At 40.6% G+C, this 24,129-nt stretch overlaps 1 protein-coding gene and 1 pseudogene across 2 annotated transcripts; both read left to right on the top strand.

The window, feature by feature from the left end:
• The first annotated feature begins 8,275 nt into the window (after positions 1-8,275).
• Positions 8,276-20,471, top strand: LOC143575207 (mitochondrial dicarboxylate/tricarboxylate transporter DTC-like; annotated as a pseudogene). The gene is made up of 6 exons (XR_013142729.1): positions 8,276-8,438; positions 8,712-8,795; positions 18,441-18,502; positions 18,587-18,934; positions 19,969-20,183; positions 20,258-20,471. The product of XR_013142729.1 is annotated as a mitochondrial dicarboxylate/tricarboxylate transporter DTC-like (transcript).
• A 728-nt stretch (positions 20,472-21,199) lies between these two features.
• LOC143575199 (DNA damage-repair/toleration protein DRT102-like) lies at positions 21,200-22,093 on the top strand. Its single transcript, XM_077059630.1, has one exon. It carries the CDS (start codon positions 21,200-21,202, stop codon positions 22,091-22,093), a length of 894 nt encoding a protein of 297 aa, XP_076915745.1.
• The last annotated feature ends 2,036 nt before the right edge of the window (positions 22,094-24,129 follow it).

Genomic DNA, 24,129 nt, shown 5'->3' with positions numbered 1-24,129 from the left:
ACGGGTTTGGGTTCAACGGGTGCAACAACGGGTGGAGGAGGTTGGGTAGCTTGGATTTGAGTTACAAGTTCGGGAATCACAGCGGCCATTTGCTTGACGATAAAAGCAACCATACGTCGGTTGGTGCTCTTGCGTGGTCTTAGTGGAGGCATGCTAAAAGATTATAAAGAAATGGAATAAGTTTTAGGTAAAAAGAAATGGATATGAGAGTGTATAAAATAATAATAAGGTGAAGTTAAATTTTCCTTTTGATTGTGAATCCTAGAGTTAGTGAGGAGTAGATGTTAGTGTTAGATAAAATATAAATCTTTGTATATAAACAACAAACCGGAAACAATCGTAAATGATTTTGAGATTTTGAGGGGTTAAAGCTTAAAATTTTGAGATTTTGAGGTTTATAGAGTCGAAAAAAATCGTACATGAACTACCATGATTTGATATTCCAACTCAAAAAATTTTTTTTATAAAACACAACGTTGGAGTCTAAACATGTGCACGAATCACCGCAACTTTTTCATGTTTTCGACTCAAATAACGATAATAACACCATAAATCGGGATACAACGTCATGTCAAAGCACTAGTCCACGAATCACCGTAGTTCTATTGTTTTGACACCGAAAAATTAGGATGGCGACCGGAACACTCGCATTCGACTACTTAAAGTATTGACATGTATAACATGGTTTGTGCCCTAGAAAGCGAGCACTATAATCCCACAATTCCAGGTAAGTAAATCACCTTCGATTCTTTGAATCTTTTTGTCAAATGGTCGTTTTATAATGTCTCGCTTCCTATGAGGGCTCCGAACCCGATATAAATGCAACCTTTAAGGGATTATAAACAACGGGATCCAAGTTAATCTTGTAATCCATAAAACACAATGAAAATCTACTTTTCGCGTTTTAAGGTAAGGATACCTTGGAAATACTATGAAAGTGTGTGTATGTGAACATTTGGGATATTGGTGAATTTTAAACAAGTTTTTAAATAATATGCGATATGAACAATCAAAATAGAGTAACCACGTATAAGAACACGTATAGGACCCTAAGCATAACAATACTAGGTCGTTACGTCTAACCACCTATCCTATTGTCAGGGCTCTGATACCAATCTGTCACACCCCGACCAAAGGCGGCGGAACATGCCGAGGTGTAACGATTGTCCATAAGCACATAACACTAATTAAAGTGACAGTATTTAATAAACTCAATTTATTTCACAACATCAAAAATGTCACATAACAATTATCCATAAAATAACCATAAACAAGATATCACAAAATATGGCAAATTTGATATTGTTCATTTTTACTAATATCCTAAGGTCTTTGATGTCGTTTTCTTCACAATCATAAATCAACCAAGATGCAAACCTGCAACATTTCATAAAATAAAGTTTGTCAACACAAAGGTTGGTGAGCAATTCATAAGTTTAATCATATTAGTATATAATAAAGATAGCCACAAAACTTGCATACGAAACGATAAATAAAAGTGGTTTGGTAATTTGGATAAATAGATATCGCTAAACACGTTAGCGACACCTAGCTATAAGGGGATGCCAAATAGTCTAGGATTTTATAGTTATCGTTAATTGCATTACGTTACGACACCTTGCTATAAGGGGATGCCAAATAGTCTAGGATTTTATAGTTCCACCAACCAAAAGCGATAAACACATAGGCATATAAGCATAGAACACCAAATCGAGCAATTATTTAGGTAAAGTATACAACTACGTTTGTGGTTTAAGATTCAAATATAAAGCATTTTGTTGAATAAGTATGAAATGTCACCCCCAAAATAAAAGATGGAAAATGGGGTATGAAGTACTCACCTTCAAGTAGTAAACTTGAAAGATGATAATTTGGAGATTTGTCGGAACGACGAGTTTAACGCACAATGCCTAAAAAGAAAAGAAGTCTTGAATTTATAAAGGTTTTCTTGAAGGTCTTTAAACAAAATAAATGTCGAGAAATGTAAATAATTAAAGTTCAAGGTTTAAAATGTAACTATTTAAGAATTTATAATAATAACCCTTTAAAAATGTAAGTTTGCTCGAAACCGGGTTAAAGTATCTAACCTTAATATTTACTCAACCTATGTTAAGTAATAAGGTGGGTAAAATGCAAGAATGCAAATCCCTTTGGAATAAAGATACTAAAACGGTTTTTTTTTATCGAGTGTTCGGGTTGTCGGTTCGGGTCTTGATAATTGGTCAAACCTATAGTCAACTTTCCAAAATATTGAATGTTATGAGATAACTCAATAAAATTTAATAAGACTTAACCAAGTATGTAGTTCCATTGTTTTAGAACTAACAACGCACGTTAAGCGAATGTTCAGTTTTGTCGGTCCAAACTTTGTTATGAGATCAAGTTGGATCCAACATTTCCAAGTACTTAAGAAAATATTTAAAAATCAATTTGTAACTATTTTTAAAAGAAATATACAAGTCTTGATGGCTAAAAAAACACACTTGTGTGTCTTAAGCGAGTAAGAATCGGTTAGGTTTCCACATGTCCAAACACTAAAGAACTTGTATAATAATTTACAAATAAAAAAAATACTTTAAGTTTTACAACCAAAAGTTAACAATAAAGTCTTTAAACAAAAGTTCGGTTTTCGGTTTGGATCATGTTTCGGGTTAAGACCGAGGTAAGATTCTACAAACCCATAACCATAGAATTTGTAAAAATGATTTTAGAAACTTAGATCTAACAATAAGTATGTTTAAACAATTATTTAAAAAAACTAGTAACAAAGTTCGATTTACGGTTTAGAGCTATTTACGGTTAAACCGAAGCATAGACTCTTAAAAACCCATAACCATGGAACTTGTAAACATGACCAACAAACTAAAATAAGCAAGATTAATATGTATGAACAAGTTATATAGATGTATATATATCAAGGACATGAAGTCCTCCATGAAGCCTTGCCTTATGAGGTCCGAAACCTCACCGACCAGAATCGGAGAAGTAACTACCAAAGATAAACAAGGGGCGTATATTATATATATGTTGCACAACCATAAATAAGTATTAATAAGGCTACATAAACTAATTAAGATGAAAGACTAAAAACCTTCAAGAACACTTAAGAAGATAACCTTGAATCTTTGATGTTTGAGAGAGTTTTTTTTTTTTTTTTTTTTTTTTTTTTTAAAGTTGTGGCAAGAGAAAATGAAGAGGAAAGATGGTGTATATATAGGGTAATGTTGGTGGTCAATTATGGGTGTGAGACACAAGAGTTTTCATGCAAAATGGATCAAGACAAAAACACAAAACAAAAAAAAAATAATAAATAAAAATAAAAATAAAGGTAGGATGTTTTCAAGACCCAGCAAGTGTGAAACAGTATTGTAACATAAATCCATCATTTTGATTATAACATAAGCTTCGGTTTACAAATCAGGTCGGTTTACATAATAAACAAATACAAAAACGAATACAAACAAGACCCGAAATTGTCGAATGTCACAATCTATACACCACATTTTTTCCCATATTCAATTAATTAATATTTTTTATATCTTTATCACTATCTTTTTATTTCTTTTTCACTTACCAGGGTGGCACAATGATTTTGGTGGCCTATGCGAGTAAAAAAATCGGAGGCATTTTCTAGGAAATTTAAAGTTGTAATTTCCACAAAAAAAAATTCCAGCTTCACATTCAATTAAATGAATATGCTAAATTTTTAACTAAAATAGTTTTAGTATATTTTTAGATACCTAATTTATAATATAACCTAGTACATGATTTTTTTTGTCTTTAAAAATAAAAAACCATAATTTAAATATGTTGAAACACACGTCATGATGCAACTTGATAGGAGAATACTGAAAAAAATCATGTGGAAAACAATACACACAATGGTCCTTTTTAATATTGACGTTCACAATTATGATGCACGTATATCATTTTAATTTCGAAAACAAATACGTTGGATAAGATAATATCGATTATTAACCTTTTGTACTCGAAACAAGTTTTGATCGCTAATTAGGAGCATATGCTTAAATTATTGTTTAATTTTTTTTAACAACATATACTCAGTTATTGAATTAATACATAATTTAATTTAAGATTAGTTTAGAAAAAAAAAACCCTACTAAACAGACTAATAGAAATAGAAATGAACATCATACCTCCGAGGTAGAACAATATTCTGCTTATGATATCAAAATAAAACTTATATATATATATATATATATATATATATATATTGGGAGATTTCAATTAAGAACCCCTTTGAGTCTTAAGAACTCGAAAGAACTCAGTGTAACGATTTTTTTTTTCGAATTTTTTTTACACATGCGTAATATATGTAAGTTACATACACGTAAAAAAATTACAGAATTTTTTACGCACCGAGTCGACTTTTTACACATGTGTAACGGACGTAAAAGTTAGTGTAACCACTTACATATTTATTCTCTCTCCTACTTTGACTTTTTTGTTAGATTTAATCTCAACCATATATTCCAATCCATTTAATTAAATGTGTGGCTTATAATTGAGTTCTTAAGTTTTTAAAACTCAACATGGTTATCAAAATATCACTCCTATATATATATATATAGAGAGAGAGAGTCAGGTTAAAATAAAAACTCATTTGAGTTGTGAAAACTCTAGAAACCCATTCTCAATCATATGTTTTTAATTAAAGTTTGAATCATGTGGTACACAATTAAAGTTAATAAAAAATGTAAACATAAATATAGCATTTTCTCTCTCCTGAAAACATATAAAAAATTAGTATAAAAATGTTAAAAAATAGCAAAACAAATTTTTTTGATATTTCGATGTTTTGTATTAAATGTTACAACATATATTACGTGTGCAAAAAAAAAAAAAAACAATGTTACATAGGGTTTTCACGGGTTTTCACAACTCAAATGGGTTTTCATTATATACTTCCTATATATATATACTACATATAAAGAGAATCCTACGGACCTCTTAATTTTTAAGAGGTCCAATCTATAATGCAATATGTACAAGTTTCAATGCATAAAATTTACATAAAATAGGGGTATTTTTGACTTTACACAAATCACTAACTAACGTATTATTTTATATTTACAATATATACCCCTTAAAACTTACAACATATACCCTTAAAATTTAGTTAACTTTTGTAAAATCTAGAAATGTTTGCATATTTTACCTCTTATCTTTATCAAAAAAATTGACAAACTTATCTTTTTGTTTACTTTCGTCTATATTTTTAAATATATAATGTTATTAAAAAAACCGAACCAACCATTACGACGTGCTTATTTTTGTCGACGATTCGATATAAAATTTCAAAACCGTTTGTTGATTATAATGTACAAGTCAATGAAGCATTAAAGTACAACTTAGATATGCAACTAAAAATCTATAAAATGTTTATAAACACCCTCATTCTATTTTACATTATCAACTATGAAATTACAAAACCAACCCTCTCAATCATACAATTCAAATTACAAAACCATTAGAATAAAGTCAACTCAATGTACACATAAACTTATATTTAGTTGTGAATCACAAAATTATCCACATATCAATATATACCAAAATTTTATTAATATCAAACGATCGACAATTTTCAAGGTGGGGAAAGAGTTTATTATAGTTTCGACGAAGTTGAGGACGATAACAACATTTATCCGACCGAGTTACTAAACTCACTAAATGTTAGTGGTTTGCTGCCTCATAAACTTCGATAAAGATTGGATGTCCAATGACATTGATACGGAATATTGATCCATCACGTGGTTTATATAATGGCACAAGTGTTTGATTTTACATGTTTTTTCTTTATGTTCCTCAATCATACTAAGTTAATCATTTTGTACAACATAAACTAGGAAACTAATGGACGAAACTTAGAAAAAGTTTGAAGCTTTGGTATGTATGTTAACTACATATAGCATTATTACTTTGTTAAAACATATTTAAAAGACTAAATATTATTTTCTTTTTTTCAGTATCGAAACTTGCCATAGAAGATGTAGCAATGCAAGTAGCCAACAAAAAGGAATCTCAGCCTCCACTAAAGGTATCAACGAAACCTAGGCATCAACCTCTTTGTGAAGCATGCTCACCGATGATGAATGGTGGTTGAAAAAATCAAGATGAGATAATTAGGATATGGGAAAAATATGACTAAAATTTATTATTCTTGTTTTTGTTTATTGCACTTTCATTATAATTTACTAAATTAGACAATAATTTTAATGTCAAATTATATTTTATTGTACATGTGTAACAGTTATAAAAAGATATACCATATTCATGCTGCTAACTTGAAACAATATTAATAGTAAAAACAGTTATACAATAAAGTTTTGTAAAATATTATACGAATAACAAAATTAACAAACTAAAGTACTATTATGCAATATCTCATGAGTTGACTTATGAACCAACATAAACGACTACAGCGTTGCAATTTGCCATCGTCACCGCATCACGCGGGCATTCTATTAATATATTTAAAACGAGATCTTAATTTTTTGAAGCTCGGAGTCCCAGTTTAGGTTTGATATACAGTTTGACCGGTCCATCACTAACAACCACTTAGATATTACAATCACTTCATATAATATACAAAACTTACTCATATATTTTTTAAGTAGTAGATTATGAGTGCTAAGAGGTTGTTTATCAACCAAATAACTAACTAAAGACAGTTGTGACGTGGATTTCAAAAAGGCTGTTCTTGTTATTTATTATCAAAACGAGGGTACTGCTGGGATTTCACTTGGTATATGATGCTACATGAGTGGTTGGTTTCCTTCGGGTAGTTGGTGTCCTCGATAAAAGCGACCATTATAATGCCCCCAACTTAGTATATTCCAAATCTACCCTTTACAAGAATCTCTCACCGAGGCCATCGCCAATCACTTTGTGCGTACAAAACAACTTGTCATCGTAGGAATCACTAAAGATACCATCAAGGCCCATACCCACGAACGACCCATCATGTTTACATCTGGAATGACCATTATGCCCTTGAGTGTTGAAGACGTCCCCTTCAAGCAAAGGGTTCTCCAACTTTGCTTCATATGAGCTCAAATAGTAATTTATTAATATTTATTAGTATCTACAACAAATATATAAGCAAAATTTTCTTTTTCTTAATTGATACCGTAACATCCCGAAACTTTCAAGCCAATTTCAACAAGTTATAATAAATCAGGGATTGAAAATGAAAATTATAAGTTTCAAGATTCATCGCACTAGGCGATGGACCAGAAAGAAACCCATCGCGATACACGATGGGAGTCTCACAAAACCCAACATAACCCAACTAATTTTGTCTAACACAAACATATTCAAGTGATCCGAGTTCAGTCCCTTTAATTCTTCGTTTTTTTTCTTTTATATAAATGTATATGTATATGTATATGTTTACCCACCCATACGTACATATAACTTTTAACTGTTGTTGTTGTTGTTATTATTATTATTATTATTATGTATAAAGCTTTTAAAAAGTTAACATTTTAGAGGACGAAGTTTTAGTGTTGTCTTTTTACAGTTCTTGATACGTTATATGTCTAACATAGTTTTTTCGAGTCGGGTTGTTATGATATATTTAATAGGGATGACAATGAAACCCGAACCCGATGGAAAAACCCAAAACCCGACATAAATAGGATGGGTAATACCCGACCCGTTAGGGTTTGGGATTAGTTTTGAAATTTTTCGTGGGTTTGGGACAGGTTTAGGATTTCTAATATACCCGATTACCCGATAACATAGACCCATTTACCCGGTTATATACCCGATGTACCCGATATAGCTTATTATATTATATATATACTATATTCCAAATATATTATTTGTTGAAACTTGTTTATGTCAATTATTTGAGATATTTTACCTTTATGGTAACCATCTTTGTAATCGATTAGTTATATTTGGTCAAAACCCCGGTAGAAACCCGACGGGTTTTGAGCCGGGTATACCCTAGGGCTATTTTGTCAAAACCCGATAGGAAACCCGAAACCCGACGGGTAATTACCCGATTAAAACCCGACGGGTTTGGGACGGACTTTTATAACCGGGTGTGGGTTTGGGAACACCTAAACCCGACCCATTGTCATCCCTAGGATATAAGGGCAACATGGGAACAAGATAATAGTGGCACACTCGTAAATTGGTAGAAACTGAGGGACAAATACAAAAGCACATCACAGGCGGGTGGGGGTATAAATACGAGTGGCTGTTCCATTGCGAATCCTTCCTTCCTTCCATTTGAGTCTCTTTCTCTCCCTGTGTTTGATTATCCTCCCCAAAATCTCTAGTCAAACATGGGAGAAGAGAAACCCAAGCCAATCGGCGGCGTCTGGCCCACGATCAAGCCATTTGTCAACGGCGGAGCATCTGGTATGCTTGCTACCTGTGTCATCCAGCCCATCGATATGATCAAGGTAAATCTGCATTTCAGATCGCTTCTTAAGATGAACATTAGGTTCTCGTAATTGTAATTGTTTGATTCATTAGTGATATTATGCATAGAAGGTGTTCGACAATATGCTTTAACTGATTTTGTCAAATCCTTTATATTAACATTAATGATTTACTACAGATTTGTGGTAGTTTGATTGTATCCTGACAGAGTTAAATGATAAATCTTCTGTTATTTGATTTGAATTGTATAATGTGTTGTATTATTTACATGAAATGTGATTTTCTAATTACAGGTGAGGATTCAATTGGGTCAAGGTTCTGCAGGCGAGGTCACGAGAACTATGCTGAAGAACGAAGGAATCGGTTCCTTTTATAAGGTTTGTAATCTTCTGAAGAGGTAGGTCCCAGCAGAGCCCAGTTGGACCCGCAAGACTCACCTTGAAGAGGGACGTCTGCGCAGAAAACAACTGGATCCGCAGGACAAACCATGCTCAGAGACGTGACGTCCTTACGCACAGTACGCAAGCTGGTCCCGCAGGAAATGCCTCCCGATGGTGAAGGACTCCGCCTGTCCCCGCAGCCTCGGATACAAGCCATCAGGGAAGGCCACCCGCGCAGCAAGGCTACACGCACAAAGCACTTAGCTCTCAATCACTCAGTGTCACCTGAAGGAATGAGCGAAGCCGGGAACAATCCCGCACAAGGGCGGGAGGGGGAATACTCCCGCCCAAATAAGCCAGTCCGTACGATACGGGAAGATCTGTACTGTACCTGACGAGGTATGGGAAAAAGATCTGACTAAAGATACGACAGCTTATTGACAACAGTATGGCGAGCAGCATGCTCCTGTACTGTGTCACTATTGGCCGCTGCCTACTCACCAACTACTGCCATACCACGTGCGTAGCCGCCAGTTGGTGGAAAAGGAATAGTATACAGCAGGCCTGGTCGCTATCAGCCGCTACCTACCCACCAACTACCAGCAGGGCACGTGCGTAGGCTACTGTTGGTGGAACAGGAACACTGTTGCAGCCGGCCATACCTCCTTGGAAACTTACCTTCGGCTATAAATACCACAAATGGTATGACCATCTCATCCTATCATATCTTATCACATTATCATCATATTATACCTGATATCTGCTCTAGCAATCTCTTAATATACTTTTATATTTAAAGAGCAATTTAGTCTGATTCTCACGCCGGAGGGTGGTCACAAGGAGGAACCCCCCCCTTCTCAGTGACGAGCTCACGGTGTCTGTTTTGCATGTTATCAGAAGAACCATCTTCCAAGGGTCTAACCCCTCGTGGGAAACATCTATCTAACCCCCAGGTTACCAGTAATCTGTCCGGGGTCCGGTTAGTGTTTCTTCATTGGCGCCATCCGTGCATAAAGCTAGAACTTCATTTTTCTCCAGTTTTTTCAAACTTCTACAAAGATGGTTAGAGAAATTCCGGTAACCACAACCCCAGCTACTGGGGGGAATACCGGTAACACAGTTTTTACAAACACTACCCCGGTTACCCAAGCCGGGGCAAGTGAAGTAAATTTTACGAACACTACCCCAGTTACTCATGCTGGGGCAAGTGCAGTAAATGATCGCCTACTGGGATCCACTGATACCCAGGTTGAGAAACGAAGACTCCCCCGCCAAACTCTCGATGAAGTCAAGGCATGGGCGGAGGCACGACAAAAGGAATTCCAGGCCGAGTTGAACGAACGCTTGCGTTCCGTACAACAGGCCGACGAATTCGAATACTGGGAGGATGACTCGGAGGAATCCGACTCCGACGCGAACCCTCGCCATAGGGCAAAAGGGAAGCGTAAGGAAATGGAATCGCAACTGAAAAGGCATTTTGGACAAGCCTTCAAACCAAAAAGCACAGGTGGAAGTCCACGAGACTTCTCCAAAACGTTCAGACCAAACATTGCAAATGCAGGAACGTCCAAGTTTGCAAGGGACATTGCGGAAGCAATCGCCCCAAAGAGTGCCAAACAAATGCCTAACATAGGCACATATGACGGTATATCTGATCCAGACGATCATTTGAACAGGTTCATAGCGGGGGCAACCGTCAGCAATTGGACGGAACCCACGTGGTGCTACATGTTCCAAATGACGCTTGTTGGGGCTGCTAGAGCTTGGTTTGATCGTCTACCGGTCAACCACATCTACGACTGGGCAGACTTCCAGCAGAAGTTTAGCCAACACTTCAGCCAGCAACGGAAGTATACCGAGGAGCAATGGACAATCCTCAAATGCATACGAGAAGAAGATGAATCTCTGCCAAAACTTCATCACTCGCTTCAACTCAAAGAAGCTAAGTTTGGGCAATATCAGCGAAGATCTTGTTCGCGCTGCCTTCATCCAGGGCGCACATGACCCAGAGCTCATCCGCACCCTAACGGGTAAAGATGGCATGCCATCCACATGGGATGCCATCATGACAGCAGCAAAACGCTATGCGGAAACGGAGAAGAAGCAACTGGGTAGAGATCTCCCCCAGAGCACAAACCTCTACACTCAGAAGACGAGAGAAGACAACGTCCTCACCGCCCGATTAAATAAAAAGCGGAAGCTAGGCATTTGGCAGTCAAGGGTAAACTTTGACACCTCATCCGGCTTGCAACATCGATTGGGCGGAAAGGATAATGTACATCCGCATCGGAACTCCAGATGGACGCCACTCACCAAAAGCGTCACTGAGATATTCGCTACTGAAGAGCTCCCGTGGCCAAAGCCTCCAATAATCCGACATCGTCATGATGCTGATCGGAGCAAATACTGTGACTTTCACAAGACAAAAGGCCACAACACTGAAGAATGCATAGACGTAAAAGACATGGTCGAAGCATTTGTCAGAGATGGGACGCTCGCGCACCTAGTGGCGCAATAAAGGCTGAGCAGGCGGGTGCGTGTAGAACCTCAGCTGGGGAAAACACGAATAAAAGTTCCAGCTTCAATGTCGAGACTACATGCTGCGTAAAGAACGAGATTCCGAACCAGGTGCGTATCGGCTCTATGGCACTCCCATCCCAACATGGAAGGGAGCTCATTTACACAATTTGCATGTAAATCAATTCCAATTTGTAAAGAAAAGGCCAAGAGCCACTTCTAATGGAAATGATTCTCTTTAGAACATCGAAGCTGATGATTTTACTTTTCTGAACACTAATATGCCGGCTTTCACCGCATAATTACGTGAAGTCGTTGCGTGGGAAGACGGTCCTACCCGCACAAACCCAATAACAGGACAAAACCTTCACGCAGGTCAGTTGAAGGAGAAGTTCAGCACCCAAAAATGAAAGTGCCGGTCTATCCGCACGAATCATAATGAGGAAACTGAATAATAACCTATCAATAACCGCGCGTCGAACGGTTAAACTATGCAACACTGGTGACGGCATTCACATTGCGAGAAGTCGTTGCGTGGGAAGGCGGTCCTACCCGCACAAACCCAATAACGTGACAAACCTTCACGCAGGTCAGTTAAAGGGGAAGAGTTCAATTATCCCATTAAATGAAAGTGCCGGTCTATCCGCATGATTCATGAAAGGAAACTGAACACTAACCTATTGGCAACCGCGCGTCGAACGGTTCAAAACAAAATTCTTAAAAGGATAAGGAAGACCTACACGCAGGTCAGATAAGGGTAAAGTTTTGCCATCCTACTAAGTGCAAGTGACGGTTCTACCCGCACAATCACGAAAGAGGAAGCAAAACTTCACACCTATTATCAACCACGTTCAAAGGTTAACTTATCCTCAAAGGATGAGGAAAACCTACACGCAGGTCAGATAAGGGTAAAGTTCTGCCATCCTACTAAGTGCAAGTGACGGTTCTACCCGCACAATCACGAAAGAGGAAGCAAAACTTCACACCTATTATCAACCACGTTCAAAGGTTAACTTATCCTCAAAGGATGAGGAAAACCTACACGCAGGTCAGATAAGGGTAAAGTTTTGCCATCCTACTAAGTGCAAGTGACGGTTCTACCCGCACAATCACGAAAGAGGAAGCAAAAATTCACACCTATTATCAACCACGTTCAAAGGTCAACTTATCCTCAAAAGATGAGGAAAACCTACACGCAGGTCAGATGAAGGTTAAAGTTTAGCCATCCTATTAACTGCAAGTGACGGTTCTACCCGCACAATCACGAAAGAGGAAGCAAAACTTTAACCCATTATCAACCACGTTCAACAGGTTAACTTATTCTAAACACTTGGAAAATTGCTAATTTAAACTAAAGTATGCAAGTCATATAAAGTTTATAAAGCAAGGAATCCAATGAATCAAGCGGTCTTAGCCGCACAAAGATTTACATTTCATAAATATTCGTTACAAGAATGGCCGGGTGACTACCCGCCTACAAGAGAATCTATACAAACTAAATCTATCCTAGCAGCGGGAAGGGATCTTCAGGATCAGGCTTCAGGGCCACTTCCACTTGGACCAGCGCCGTCAGTAGAGCGTGGCTGTTCAAGGAAAGCCTTAAGGATAGGCAGCCCATCATCAGCAGCAGCAATTTCATTCACCTTCTCCACCACCGGATGCGGGAAGGCGGCGTATTGATTTACTGCTTGGTCATATATGGCTTCAGTATCTACATTGTACAAAGGGAAGTTGGATGGCGGGACGCCTTTCTCAACAAACCCTAGACCAAGCAGGAAGCCGACCCGTTCCCCATCCTCGTGAGAAGCGTTGAGGGCTGCGCTCATAGCATCGTCATAGGATGTCTCTGAGAAGACCCGATGCACAACCTACATAAGAAAATATACAAGTGTCAGCACCCTATTTACAAAGAAAAGCGTGAAGACATGAAGATAGACATACCTGAGACAACGCTTCTCGAAGAAGCCATTCCTTGGCAACCAGAGCTTCTTTGAGGGCGGCTTGAGCTTGGGTACAGGCGCGTTCGGCTTCGCTTTTGTTAAGGTTGGCAAGTAGCACTTCCTTTGCGGCAGCCTCTTCGACGCCCTTAAGCTTCCGCTCGGTATGGTCAAGCACGCCCCTCTGGTCCAAGATCTCCTGGAGCTTCTTGGCATCTTCCATCGCCAAGGCATCATGAGCACGTTGGAGAGCCTCTAATTTGGCCTTGAGCTCCTCGTTCTCCACGCGTAAAGGCTCAGCAACGGCTTCAGCCTTAGTGGCCCTCTCGGTTGCGTTCCTCGCAGTCTCCTTAGCCAGCCGAAGCTGTTCATTAACAGCTTGGGCAGCCTTGGAGCGGGCCTCGAGTCGCGCTTGAACCTCAACCTCGAGGGCCTTGAAGGCCTTCTCCTTCTCCGCAGCAGCTGCGGCCAACTTTTGGTTCTCCTCCCGAAGAGCCCGCGCTTGAGATACTTCCTTGGCGCGAGCTGCTTTCAACTTGTCGTTTTCACGACAAAGCAGCTCGACGCGCGGCTGCATCCGGGCTTGGAGAACCCGAAGCTCATTGGTTAGCCTACCCTCCTGGTAGCTAGCCATGGCTTCCCCCAACGCACCATGGGGAGCAGCGTGGCGAGCCCATTCCACGCACTCCACAGGGGTACGAAGGGTTGTTCCTCGGCGTATGTTCCATCGCGGAACATACACTTCATTGGAATCCGACACTGCAAAAAACAAAAAAGCAGTTAGGAAAAGATGATAAAAAATAAAAGTGAAAAAGGGCCAAAGGAACCCTACGCACCTGTAGGGTCTATAACAGGCCGATAGCCGCCGAACCCATCACCTGAACCCAAAGGAAACCCATCCAAAAGGTCAGGCAGATGGGAAGGTGGCAAAGATTGGCGAGTACTCCCATGCGTACCTGATGGGCCGGCCGTCGGTGCCGGTGGCGGGGGCATGGTGGCAGCCGCCGCAGTCGCTGCCGCAGAATCCGCGGCAAAAGTAACCGCCGGCTCTGTGAAGGATGCTGTAAAAATCGCACTCACAGCCGGCGGTGACGTCATCTCGGCTGGAACAGTCGGCTCAGAATGAGCAACTGAACCAGCGGAAGCAGGCGCAGGCGCCTGGGTCGACGCCTCAGGTAGGCTGACCAAGCCTACCGTCATTGGCGGAGAGGCAGTACTCGGCCCCTCACCCTGGAATGCGCCAACATCCACACCTGCGTAAAGAAGAAAAGTGTTAAAAGACTTGGAAGATTAAACTACGAAGATAAAAGCCAAGAGTTGTACTTACGGGTTTTCTTGAGCTTGAACGTACGGATGGGCGGGGACGAACCCGATGGAGCCGGTCTCTTGATGCCGGTCACCGTCGTCGCCATTGGTTCTCCGAAGGTAACAGTCGTAGCCTCCGGAGCAGTGGTCTTCTCACCACCGGGGTTCCCCGCCACCTCTTCACTATCTGACTCAGTGTCAGATAGGAGCACTGGATCGGCTGTGGAGGCCGCCTTCTCCTTCCCTTTCCCGCCGGCAGCCCTCTTCTTCCGCACTAACGGAGGACCATCTGCGGATTCCTCAGAAGAAGACAGGATGTCAGGAATTCCAGCAGCGGGTACAGCACTGAGGGGTGGAGGAGAGAATAACGCCTTACCTGGCCGCCGGTGGCTCAGGATCTCGTGGCCCAGCGGATAGACCTCCACAAACCGATCCGCTGTTTGCTCCAGGATGGGCAACTCGTTCTCGTCAAGAGCACGAGTACCCACCCGCACGGGACCGTCAGCTTCCCGCGGGTACAGGAGCGACTCCAAATTGTTCCCCTCTGAAAGAAAAGAAACAGTTAGAAGACAAACTCATATCAGCAAGAAAGACAAGACATACCATAAGGAGTAGAGTTCAAACCGTATTCGAGAAGGATGGGAACCTGAGATGCCCCCTTCCATACCCGGCTCATCCCCAGCATCACCATCCCGGACTCCGCAAACCGGTAAACCGGAGATTGGACCCGGGATATCTTCGCAAACCATTCCGCCTCCTGGTAGTTGGTGGCGTGGTGGCTCGGAATGGCTTGGCCATTTTTAAACTTCATAGCAATGGGGACGGCGCGGGCAGAAATGTAGAAGAACTCCCGCTTCCACGATCGGAGACTGCGCTCGGTCGCGCAAATCTTCAAACCCTTGATCTGGGTTGTCAGGGTGTACCACCCCTGGATGCACCTCCAAGTATAGAAGGTCATCAGGCGGTCCACATAGGGCTCAATGCCCAAAATCCGGCACACCCACTCGAAGTGGCGAATCTTGGCGATCGCCATGGGGTGCAACTCGGTCAAATGCACACCGTGCCTCTCCAGGACACGATACACAAACTTTGTCAATGGGAACCTAAGGTTCCCATAAACAAAGAATGCAGCATATACCCCGATCTTGCCACTGGGGGCATCGTACACGGTCTGATGGGGTTCAGGAAACTCAGGCTCGAGAGGATCGAGCATGAACTTCCTAACAACATACCTGTACTGATCGCCGGGCAGAGCACACTGGCACTCGCCAGCAGTACTCTTATCATCGACTACAGCTTCAGTATCATGTGAAGACATATTGCAAAGGAAGAAGAAACGATTTCGGAGGAATGCTCAACTGAATAAGAGAGTATTCACCAGAAATCGTCTTAGAGATGAAAGAGAAGAAGTGAAGATGTGAATTACAAATGACCCTCTTCCCCTTTATATAGTGATCGCAATTAATGCGGTGAATTTAATGCGAAGGAGAGAGAAATCGAAGGTGCAATGAAACTATGACACGTGGCAAAGAGCAGGCTGGCAACAGCTGTTGACAGCCTGCGTACCATTAATTTCGCGGCCACGCGCCCGAAAAATCACGCCCACGCGCCTGAAAAAGCGTCTGGAATGACCATGTACTGTCACGTCACCATAACTTCCTGCACGTCCTGACACAGTCAGAAGAAACCGTCGCACGACGTTTCAGATGTTTGGACTGTTCTTATCCTCACCAACCTTTCGAATTTCAAAATTCAAAATTCAAACAGATCATAAAGTAGGCGGGAAAATACCCCCTTACCTTGGCAAACAAGTAACCGTAAGACGGCTGCGGGTACAGTGTAAAGGCAAAACCCTTCACATACCTAGCACCCGCAGGGAATTGAAGCCAAGAAAACCTTGGCGAACAAGTAACCGTAAGACGGATGCGGGTACAGTGTAAAGGCAAAACCCTTCACATACCTAGCACCCGCAGGGAATTGAAGCCAAGAAAACCTTGGCGAACAAGTAACCGTAAGACGGATGCGGGTACAGTGTAAAGGCAAAACCCTTCACATACCTAGCACCCGCAGGGAATTGAAGCCAAGTACCTCGGCAACCAAGTAACTATAAGACGGGTACAGTGTAAAGGCAAAACCCTTCACAAACCTAGCACCCGCAGGGAATTGACGCCAGGAATACCTTGGAAGTAAAATAACCGTAAGAAGAGCGCAGGTACAGTGTTAAGGCAAAACCCTTCACATACCTAGCGCTCCGCTGGGAATTGAAACCAAGAAGGATCTTCTGGGCAATGCTTGCGGAAACGGAAATAACATCCCCGCATAGCGGGAACGTCGAGAACTACGTTGTTCGAAGCTCCAGGATGGAATTGGTGGTCTTAACATAATTGATCACTATGTTCAAAACCACCAAAACCTCATGGAGAATCCACACAAGTGGGACTCAACGCTCCTGACGTGCGAGGAGATTACAGCCTACCCGCATCATACCCAAAGACCAAGCAGGAAACTCGGGCATTTCTGCAAGTGACAAGGACTTCCGCGGGAAGAATCCCCATGGAAAACCTTAGAAAAACCCTTTTCAAAACCCTCTGCTTAAGTCTAAAAGTTCACCTCACTTTATTAAACACTCATGAGAAGAACATTGGACTGGGGGGACTTGAAGAGGTAGGTCCCAGCAGAGCCCAGTTGGACCCGCAAGACTCACCTTGAAGAGGGACGTCTGCGCAGAAAACAACTGGATCCGCAGGACAAACCATGCTCAGAGACGTGACGTCCTTACGCGCAGTACGCAAGCTGGTCCCGCAGGAAATGCCTCCCGATGGTGAAGGACTCCGCCTGTCCCCGCAGCCTCGGATACAAGCCATCAGGGAAGGCCACCCGCGCAGCAAGGCTACACGCACAAAGCACTTAGCTCTCAATCACTCAGTGTCACCTGAAGGAATGAGCGAAGCCGGGAACAATCCCGCACAAGGGCGGGAGGGGGAATACTCCCGCCCAAATAAGCCAGTCCGTACGATACGGGAAGATCTGTACTGTACCTGACGAGGTATGGGAAAAAGATCTGACTAAAGATACGACAGCTTATTGACAACAGTATGGCGAGCAGCATGCTCCTGTACTGTGTCACTATTGGCCGCTGCCTACTCACCAACTACTGCCATACCACGTGCGTAGCCGCCAGTTGGTGGAAAAGGAATAGTATACAGCAGGCCTGGTCGCTATCAGCCGCTACCTACCCACCAACTACCAGCAGGGCACGTGCGTAGGCTACTGTTGGTGGAACAGGAACACTGTTGCAGCCGGCCATACCTCCTTGGAAACTTACCTTCGGCTATAAATACCACAAATGGTATGACCATCTCATCCTATCATATCTTATCACATTATCATCATATTATACCTGATATCTGCTCTAGCAATCTCTTAATATACTTTTATATTTAAAGAGTAATCTAGTCTGATTCTCACGCCGGAGGGTGGTCACAAGGAGGAACCCCCCCCTTCTCAGTGACGAGCTCACGGTGTCTGTTTTGCAGGTTATCAGAAGAACAATCTTCCAAGGGTCTAACCCCTCGTGGGAAACATCTATCTAACCCCCAGGTTACCAGTAATCTGTCCGGGGTCCGGTTAGTGTTTCTTCATCTTCATTCATGGTCCTTCAGTTTTGATTTGATGATTGCTTAAGAAGATTTGATGGTTAGATTGTAGTTATATTTGGATCTGTAGACTGTACAATCCGACTGTGATTCAACACAAGATTATTGAATTCGTGAAGCATATATGTCTGATACAATATTTCTATTAATTTTGTTTCTTTGTTATACTTCTAGGGTTATCTTCATTATACATTTTGATGATGTGTTAAGCGTATTGTTTTGAGCAGGGTCTATCTGCTGGATTGCTTAGACAAGCTACATACACAACTGCTAGACTTGGTTCATTTAGGTACTACCGTTGACGAACATACTGCTATGCATGTAACCCGAATTCTTATGCAGTTGGTAACATGATTTTTTAATTAAATGATAGGATTCTGACAAACAAGGCACTTGAGGCCAATGATGGAAAGCCATTGCCTCTATATCAGAAAGCTTTATGTGGGCTGACAGCTGGAGCAATTGGAGCCACTGTGGGGAGCCCTGCTGACCTGGCATTGATTCGTATACAAGCTGATGCAACTTTACCTGCTGCCCAACGCCGTAACTACACAAATGCATTTCATGCTTTGTATAGGATTACTGCAGATGAAGGTGTGTTGGCTCTCTGGAAAGGTTGTAAGGGCTATGGCTTTGAACATGGGAATGCTTGCTTCTTATGATCAGAGTGTTGAGTTCTTTAAGGATAATCTTGGTTTTGGCGAGGCTGCTACAATTTTAGGTAAGACTGAGCTGGTTAATTTTAATTTTGGAAAGTTGTGCAAAGTAGAAACTAACTTTACACTTCTTTTTTTGATTTTAGTAACCAACAGTAAATTAGAGGCAACATAGGAACCAACTTATAACTTTAAGTTAGCGTAGCACGAAATTTAGGCATGTAAACGAACATGAATGGGCATGTTCATGTTCGTTTAACTTTAACCGAACAAACGATTGAACACGAACAATTAAACAAACAGGGTTTCCTTGTTCATGAAGATAATGAATGTGTTTGTGTTCATTTGTTAACAGTATACATGAACGGTTCACGAACATAAACAAATGAACATAGATTGAACATAACTGAATGAAAACTAATTAAAAGTAAATGTGAACATCACAATTTGTAGGGCCCTAAAAAATAATAAAAACTAAACTAAACTGTAATGGATCTAAAAAGTTTAAATAGATATATAAATAAGCATAAAAGGACGAAAGTAAATGTACTTATATGAATGAACGTGGGCGGACATAAATGAATGAACACGACATGTGTACATGTTCGTTCGTTTTATTAAATGTTCACGAACACCTCATTAAACGTTTGGTTTGTTTACAGGCCTAGAATGAATGCCTTGTTCAACTAATCAACTAGTAACAGGTTACTTTTTGCTGATTTTATAAAGAGTTTCCATTTTTTTTCCTGATATAGTCATTTTACGTTTTTTCAAACATGTAAATAATCTTTTTTTCACATAACCAGTTTTTACATATGTGATTTTATGTGATGACTAGCAATTTTTCACGCGAACTCAGTTAAGTTTTGTAGTAGATTATAAGTTAGGTTTTTTATTTTGCATCTAATTTAGCCCACAATATTCTATTCGCCAATTGCTATAAGGAGGTTCACATAATATTCAAGTATGATAGAAAGACAAGATAAGGTAATCTTGTGGACTTAAAAGGCTATATCAAGATATTGTTATGATTGCTGGTATTTTATGTAATAACTAGATGGTTTTTTTTTGTTTATATATGTTTTTTTATTTTTTGCAGGGGCCAGTTCTGTATCAGGGTTTTTTGCTGCTGCATGTAGTTTGCCTTTTGATTATGTGAAAACTCAAATACAAAAAATGCAGCCTGATGCTGAGGGAAAATATCCTTACACGGGATCTATGGATTGTGCCATGAAAACCCTCAAGGCTGGTGGGCCCTTTAAATTCTACACAGGGTTTCCAGTATATTGTGTTAGGATCGCGCCACATGTCATGGTATGCTCTCTCTATTAAGTTATTAACGTTTAACGAGTATAATGTTTCTGATTAGTGGGTTTTTGGTGTTATAGATGACATGGATCTTCCTGAACCAAATTCAGAAACTGGAGAAGAAAGCTGGATTGTAATTTTTTTGCAGGAACATAAAGATATCAGTTGGTGTCAAGCGAATAATACCGGATTTTGGTTATTTTTATCACAAGTAAAATTGTGGAAGTCTTATGAGTTATATTTCTCATAGAATTGTTGTAATGTCATTGGGACTACAGTTCTTTAGTGTAGGATTGAATATTGATTAATCTTTGGGATTTTTCCCATGACATACCAGCAAGAATCCAGCTCCTGGATTGTGCCATTTATGATTGGATTTGATTAAACGAAAACCATGTAGTGTGAGATCAATTTTTTAGCATGATCATCCGTCGAATTGTGTTGGAGTTCAATGCATGAAAGCAAAGAAAATACACTACATCTGACAATTGAAATAAAAAGGAAAAATCCGTGGCTGAAATTCATGTTTGTCACATATTATTTAAAACGCATTACGCGTCTCCTCTTCTTGAAGGACACAGTCTTCTAGGGTACAGGATCTGGAGAAGTCTTCTAGGGTATACACTCTCTCCTCTACACACAACCACTTATAATCATACTATATAATTTACAAAATTTTTTTTCACAAAAATATAGGGAATAGGCTGAGAATGCTCTAATGGCAATGCTGGCTGTCCATGATCTTAAAAATGTGAGAAACAATAGTTATGGCGGGGAAGCAACAAATTAAAAAACTTGTTGTCTAATTTTCGTAGAGACGATGACGAGTTAGCAAAGAGACAAATAGGAAATTTGAATTTTGGATGCCATTCGGAAAAAAAAAAAAAAAAACACTTTGATCTTTAAAATATGAGATATTTTGGGAATTTTCCATAATTTAAAACAACATAATTTAATGGAACAAAATTTACACCGTGTCCTTATCTCCTAATCCGCTTCCAGTAATCACCACACTTACTAAAATGTCAGAAACCACCGACCGCCGTCTGAAATTCGTGGCCGGCGCCGACCCATTCGGCTGCGCCATCAAAGACACCCTCGTCTCCCACCTCCGATCCCTCAACATCGAAGTCGACGACCTCGGCACCGACAACCACTACTCCATCGGCCAAAAAATCGGCCAAATCGTCAGCTCCGGCCTCGATATCCGCGGCCTCATCGCTTGCGGCACCGGCGTCGGCGTATCCATCTTCGCCAACAAATTCCCTGGCGTCTACGCCGCCACCTGCCTCACCCCCGCCGACGCCGTCAACGCCCGCTCTATCAACAACCCCAACGTCATCGCTTTCTCCGGCATCTCCGCCACCGAAACCCTAGCCATCCAAACCCTAGATAACTTCCTCAACACGCCGTTCAAATCACCTTGTCCGGCTTCCAATTCCGAACCATGGCCGGACAATATCCAATCTTTCCTCGATAATTCCGTATCCGAAATGTCCAAAATCGGATCCAACCCTAACCCTAACTCAAGTTGTTGCTCGATATGCAATCTGGCAGCCGGCCGTGAGTTTTCGCCGGTGGATATAATGCCGGGGGCGAGTATGAAGATAGTGAGGGAGTCTCCGACGTCGGCGGTGGTGAGGTTCACGGCCGGGAGTATTGAACCGGCGCATCATCATACGCATGGGCATGATGTGGTGGTGTTGAGTGGCAGGAAGATAGTGTGGAATTTGAGCAAGAAGGAGAGGTTTGAATTGGGGGTGGGTGATTTCTTGTTTACGCCGGCTGGAGACGTGCATCGGGTTAAGTATTTGGAGGATACAGAGTTTTTTATAAGGTGGGATGGTGGGTGGGATATTGAGTTGGATGAGGATCTTGCTACTGCTGCTGCTAATATTCAGAAACAAGAAGTGTAAGATATGGTATGTGGTGTAAGATATGAAGTGTAACATTTCATCTTTATTGTATGATATGATATGATCTGTTTAATGAGTATAAGTTGGAGGTATAGAGACATGATAGCAAGCAATAAGTTGCTTGCTGGAAGTATGAATGATTCCTAGTGACAAGTTTAACAGCTCAAGGAGGGAAATGTACAACGATCACGAGATGTAGTCATGACTTATAGTGACGCTTAATCGCTTCGTGTAGGAAGTGATAGGAGACATTGAGCGTGACAAGAAGAGAGTCTATTACTCGTTTTCACTTTCGGCCAAGACCAAGTAAAAACACATTTAGTAGCAACAAAGAGAACTAAAGACATTTACAGTATCTAGTTTTAAGATTTACATTTGTGTAGATGTAGAGGGTATTGAGTTAACCGTTCTAAATAAACAAATAAGAGAGTTTATTAAGTTGGTAATTCAGCTGGTTAATACGTTTATTTTTATTCTTTTCTATATAGTTTTAAGGTTGTGAGGTATACCCTTGTTGATTTTTATTCTTTTTCTATATAGCTTTAGGGACACAAGAGCCCATTAAGAAATTGCTTTCACGGTAGGGCTGTTCCCGAGTCGAGCCCGAGTCGAGCCATGGTGAGTTCGAGCTCGGGATCGAAATTAAACGAGGGAACTTAGCTAGGCTCTAGCTCGATTTTGAAGTAACACGAGCTTAAGATTGAGCCAACAAGCCGGGCCTGGGCTGATTTTGGCTCAGTTACAAAAATGATCCAAATCAGCTCAGGATGTTTGAAATCAACTTTTATAGCTAGTTTTATTCGAGCTTTTATTGAGCGAGCCACAAGCCTCGAGCTTTTTGAACAGCCCTATTTCACGGTTTATAATAAAGCCCAAAGGATCTCTCGAGTTTCATCTGATGATATCATCCAGTTGTTTTCATTTTCGGGTAGATCTCATTCCTATTCTAGTACCCCGGGGATGTGGAAAGATTCCATGGGCCCGAAAAACTCATGGCAGATGTCCAGGCCTGGATATCATTATCAAGATGAGTTAAAGTTAAAATACACGTTTGAACCGCTTTTCTTTCTTTCTGAGCCCGGTTCGTTAGATAATGGGCCGGGTTCTCAAATGGATGAGTCTGATGGTGGGCTCGTGCCGGGCTGCATTGTTGCTATGGTTGGCCTCAGGATTGGTGGTGGCCTGTTTGCATATGGACAAATTCTCGAGACGAATTGCTTGACACATGCACGCTCCCGTTTGGTAGAATTAGCAGTAGACAAGATACAAATTTTACAGCAAGGATGTCAGATACTACACAAGCGTGTTCTTCGGATATAACCGCTGTTAGGCCCCAGGATTTTGTAATCATGCGAATAGGATGTTTTCTTGAGCTCGAATTCGAAGGTATAATCATAACTTTATCCATTTTTTTACATTTGTCTTATTGAATAAATTAGAAAAACTGATAAACATCCATAGTATGTTTAATGTTATGGATATCATCCCTCAAATGATATTAACAGTAGTAATAACGATAATGGTAGTGGAGAAATGAAGACAGTAGAGAATCATTTGATTTTGGAGCGTTTGGCAGCTGAGTTACACGCATTATCTTGGATGACCAGGATATGTAGAAAGATCTGTTTCATTGTGATATGGTACTTAGGCTTAGGAGGCTTTTACATTTTGCTGATAAAGAGTTGTGTCAGGTTTCTGTTAAGTCTGAAGGTTAAAGATGTTAGTTACATGTGTAGTAATAGATTTACAATATAACCAAAGATGCATAATTAATTGTAGTATTTGGTGATTAGGGACAATGGTTTAGTGTGGTTAGAGAAATGGTGAAAATGTTTTAGGAAAGTATAGGAGATCATGAAGCTGTAGTAGTGTAGCTCTTTAATAGTTTTGTAAAAATTAAATTTGGATTGTAATGGTGTTTTATGAAGCAAATGCTAAGTATGATGAGCATTTATTGATGTTCTCATACTTATTTTAGCCTTAGTGGTGTTCATAAACCGTTGAAACTGACTAAACCGTTCAGACCAAAGCAAATT

This window comes from Bidens hawaiensis, unplaced genomic scaffold (assembly GCF_021521415.1).
Source record: "Bidens hawaiensis isolate Kalapana, Puna unplaced genomic scaffold, B.hawaiensis_p1.1 tig00027305_1, whole genome shotgun sequence".
In the NCBI taxonomy this organism is placed as follows: domain Eukaryota; kingdom Viridiplantae; phylum Streptophyta; class Magnoliopsida; order Asterales; family Asteraceae; genus Bidens; species Bidens hawaiensis.
The sequence above is the reverse complement of the archived record's forward strand: the minus strand, read 5'-3'. Positions and strand labels throughout refer to the sequence as shown.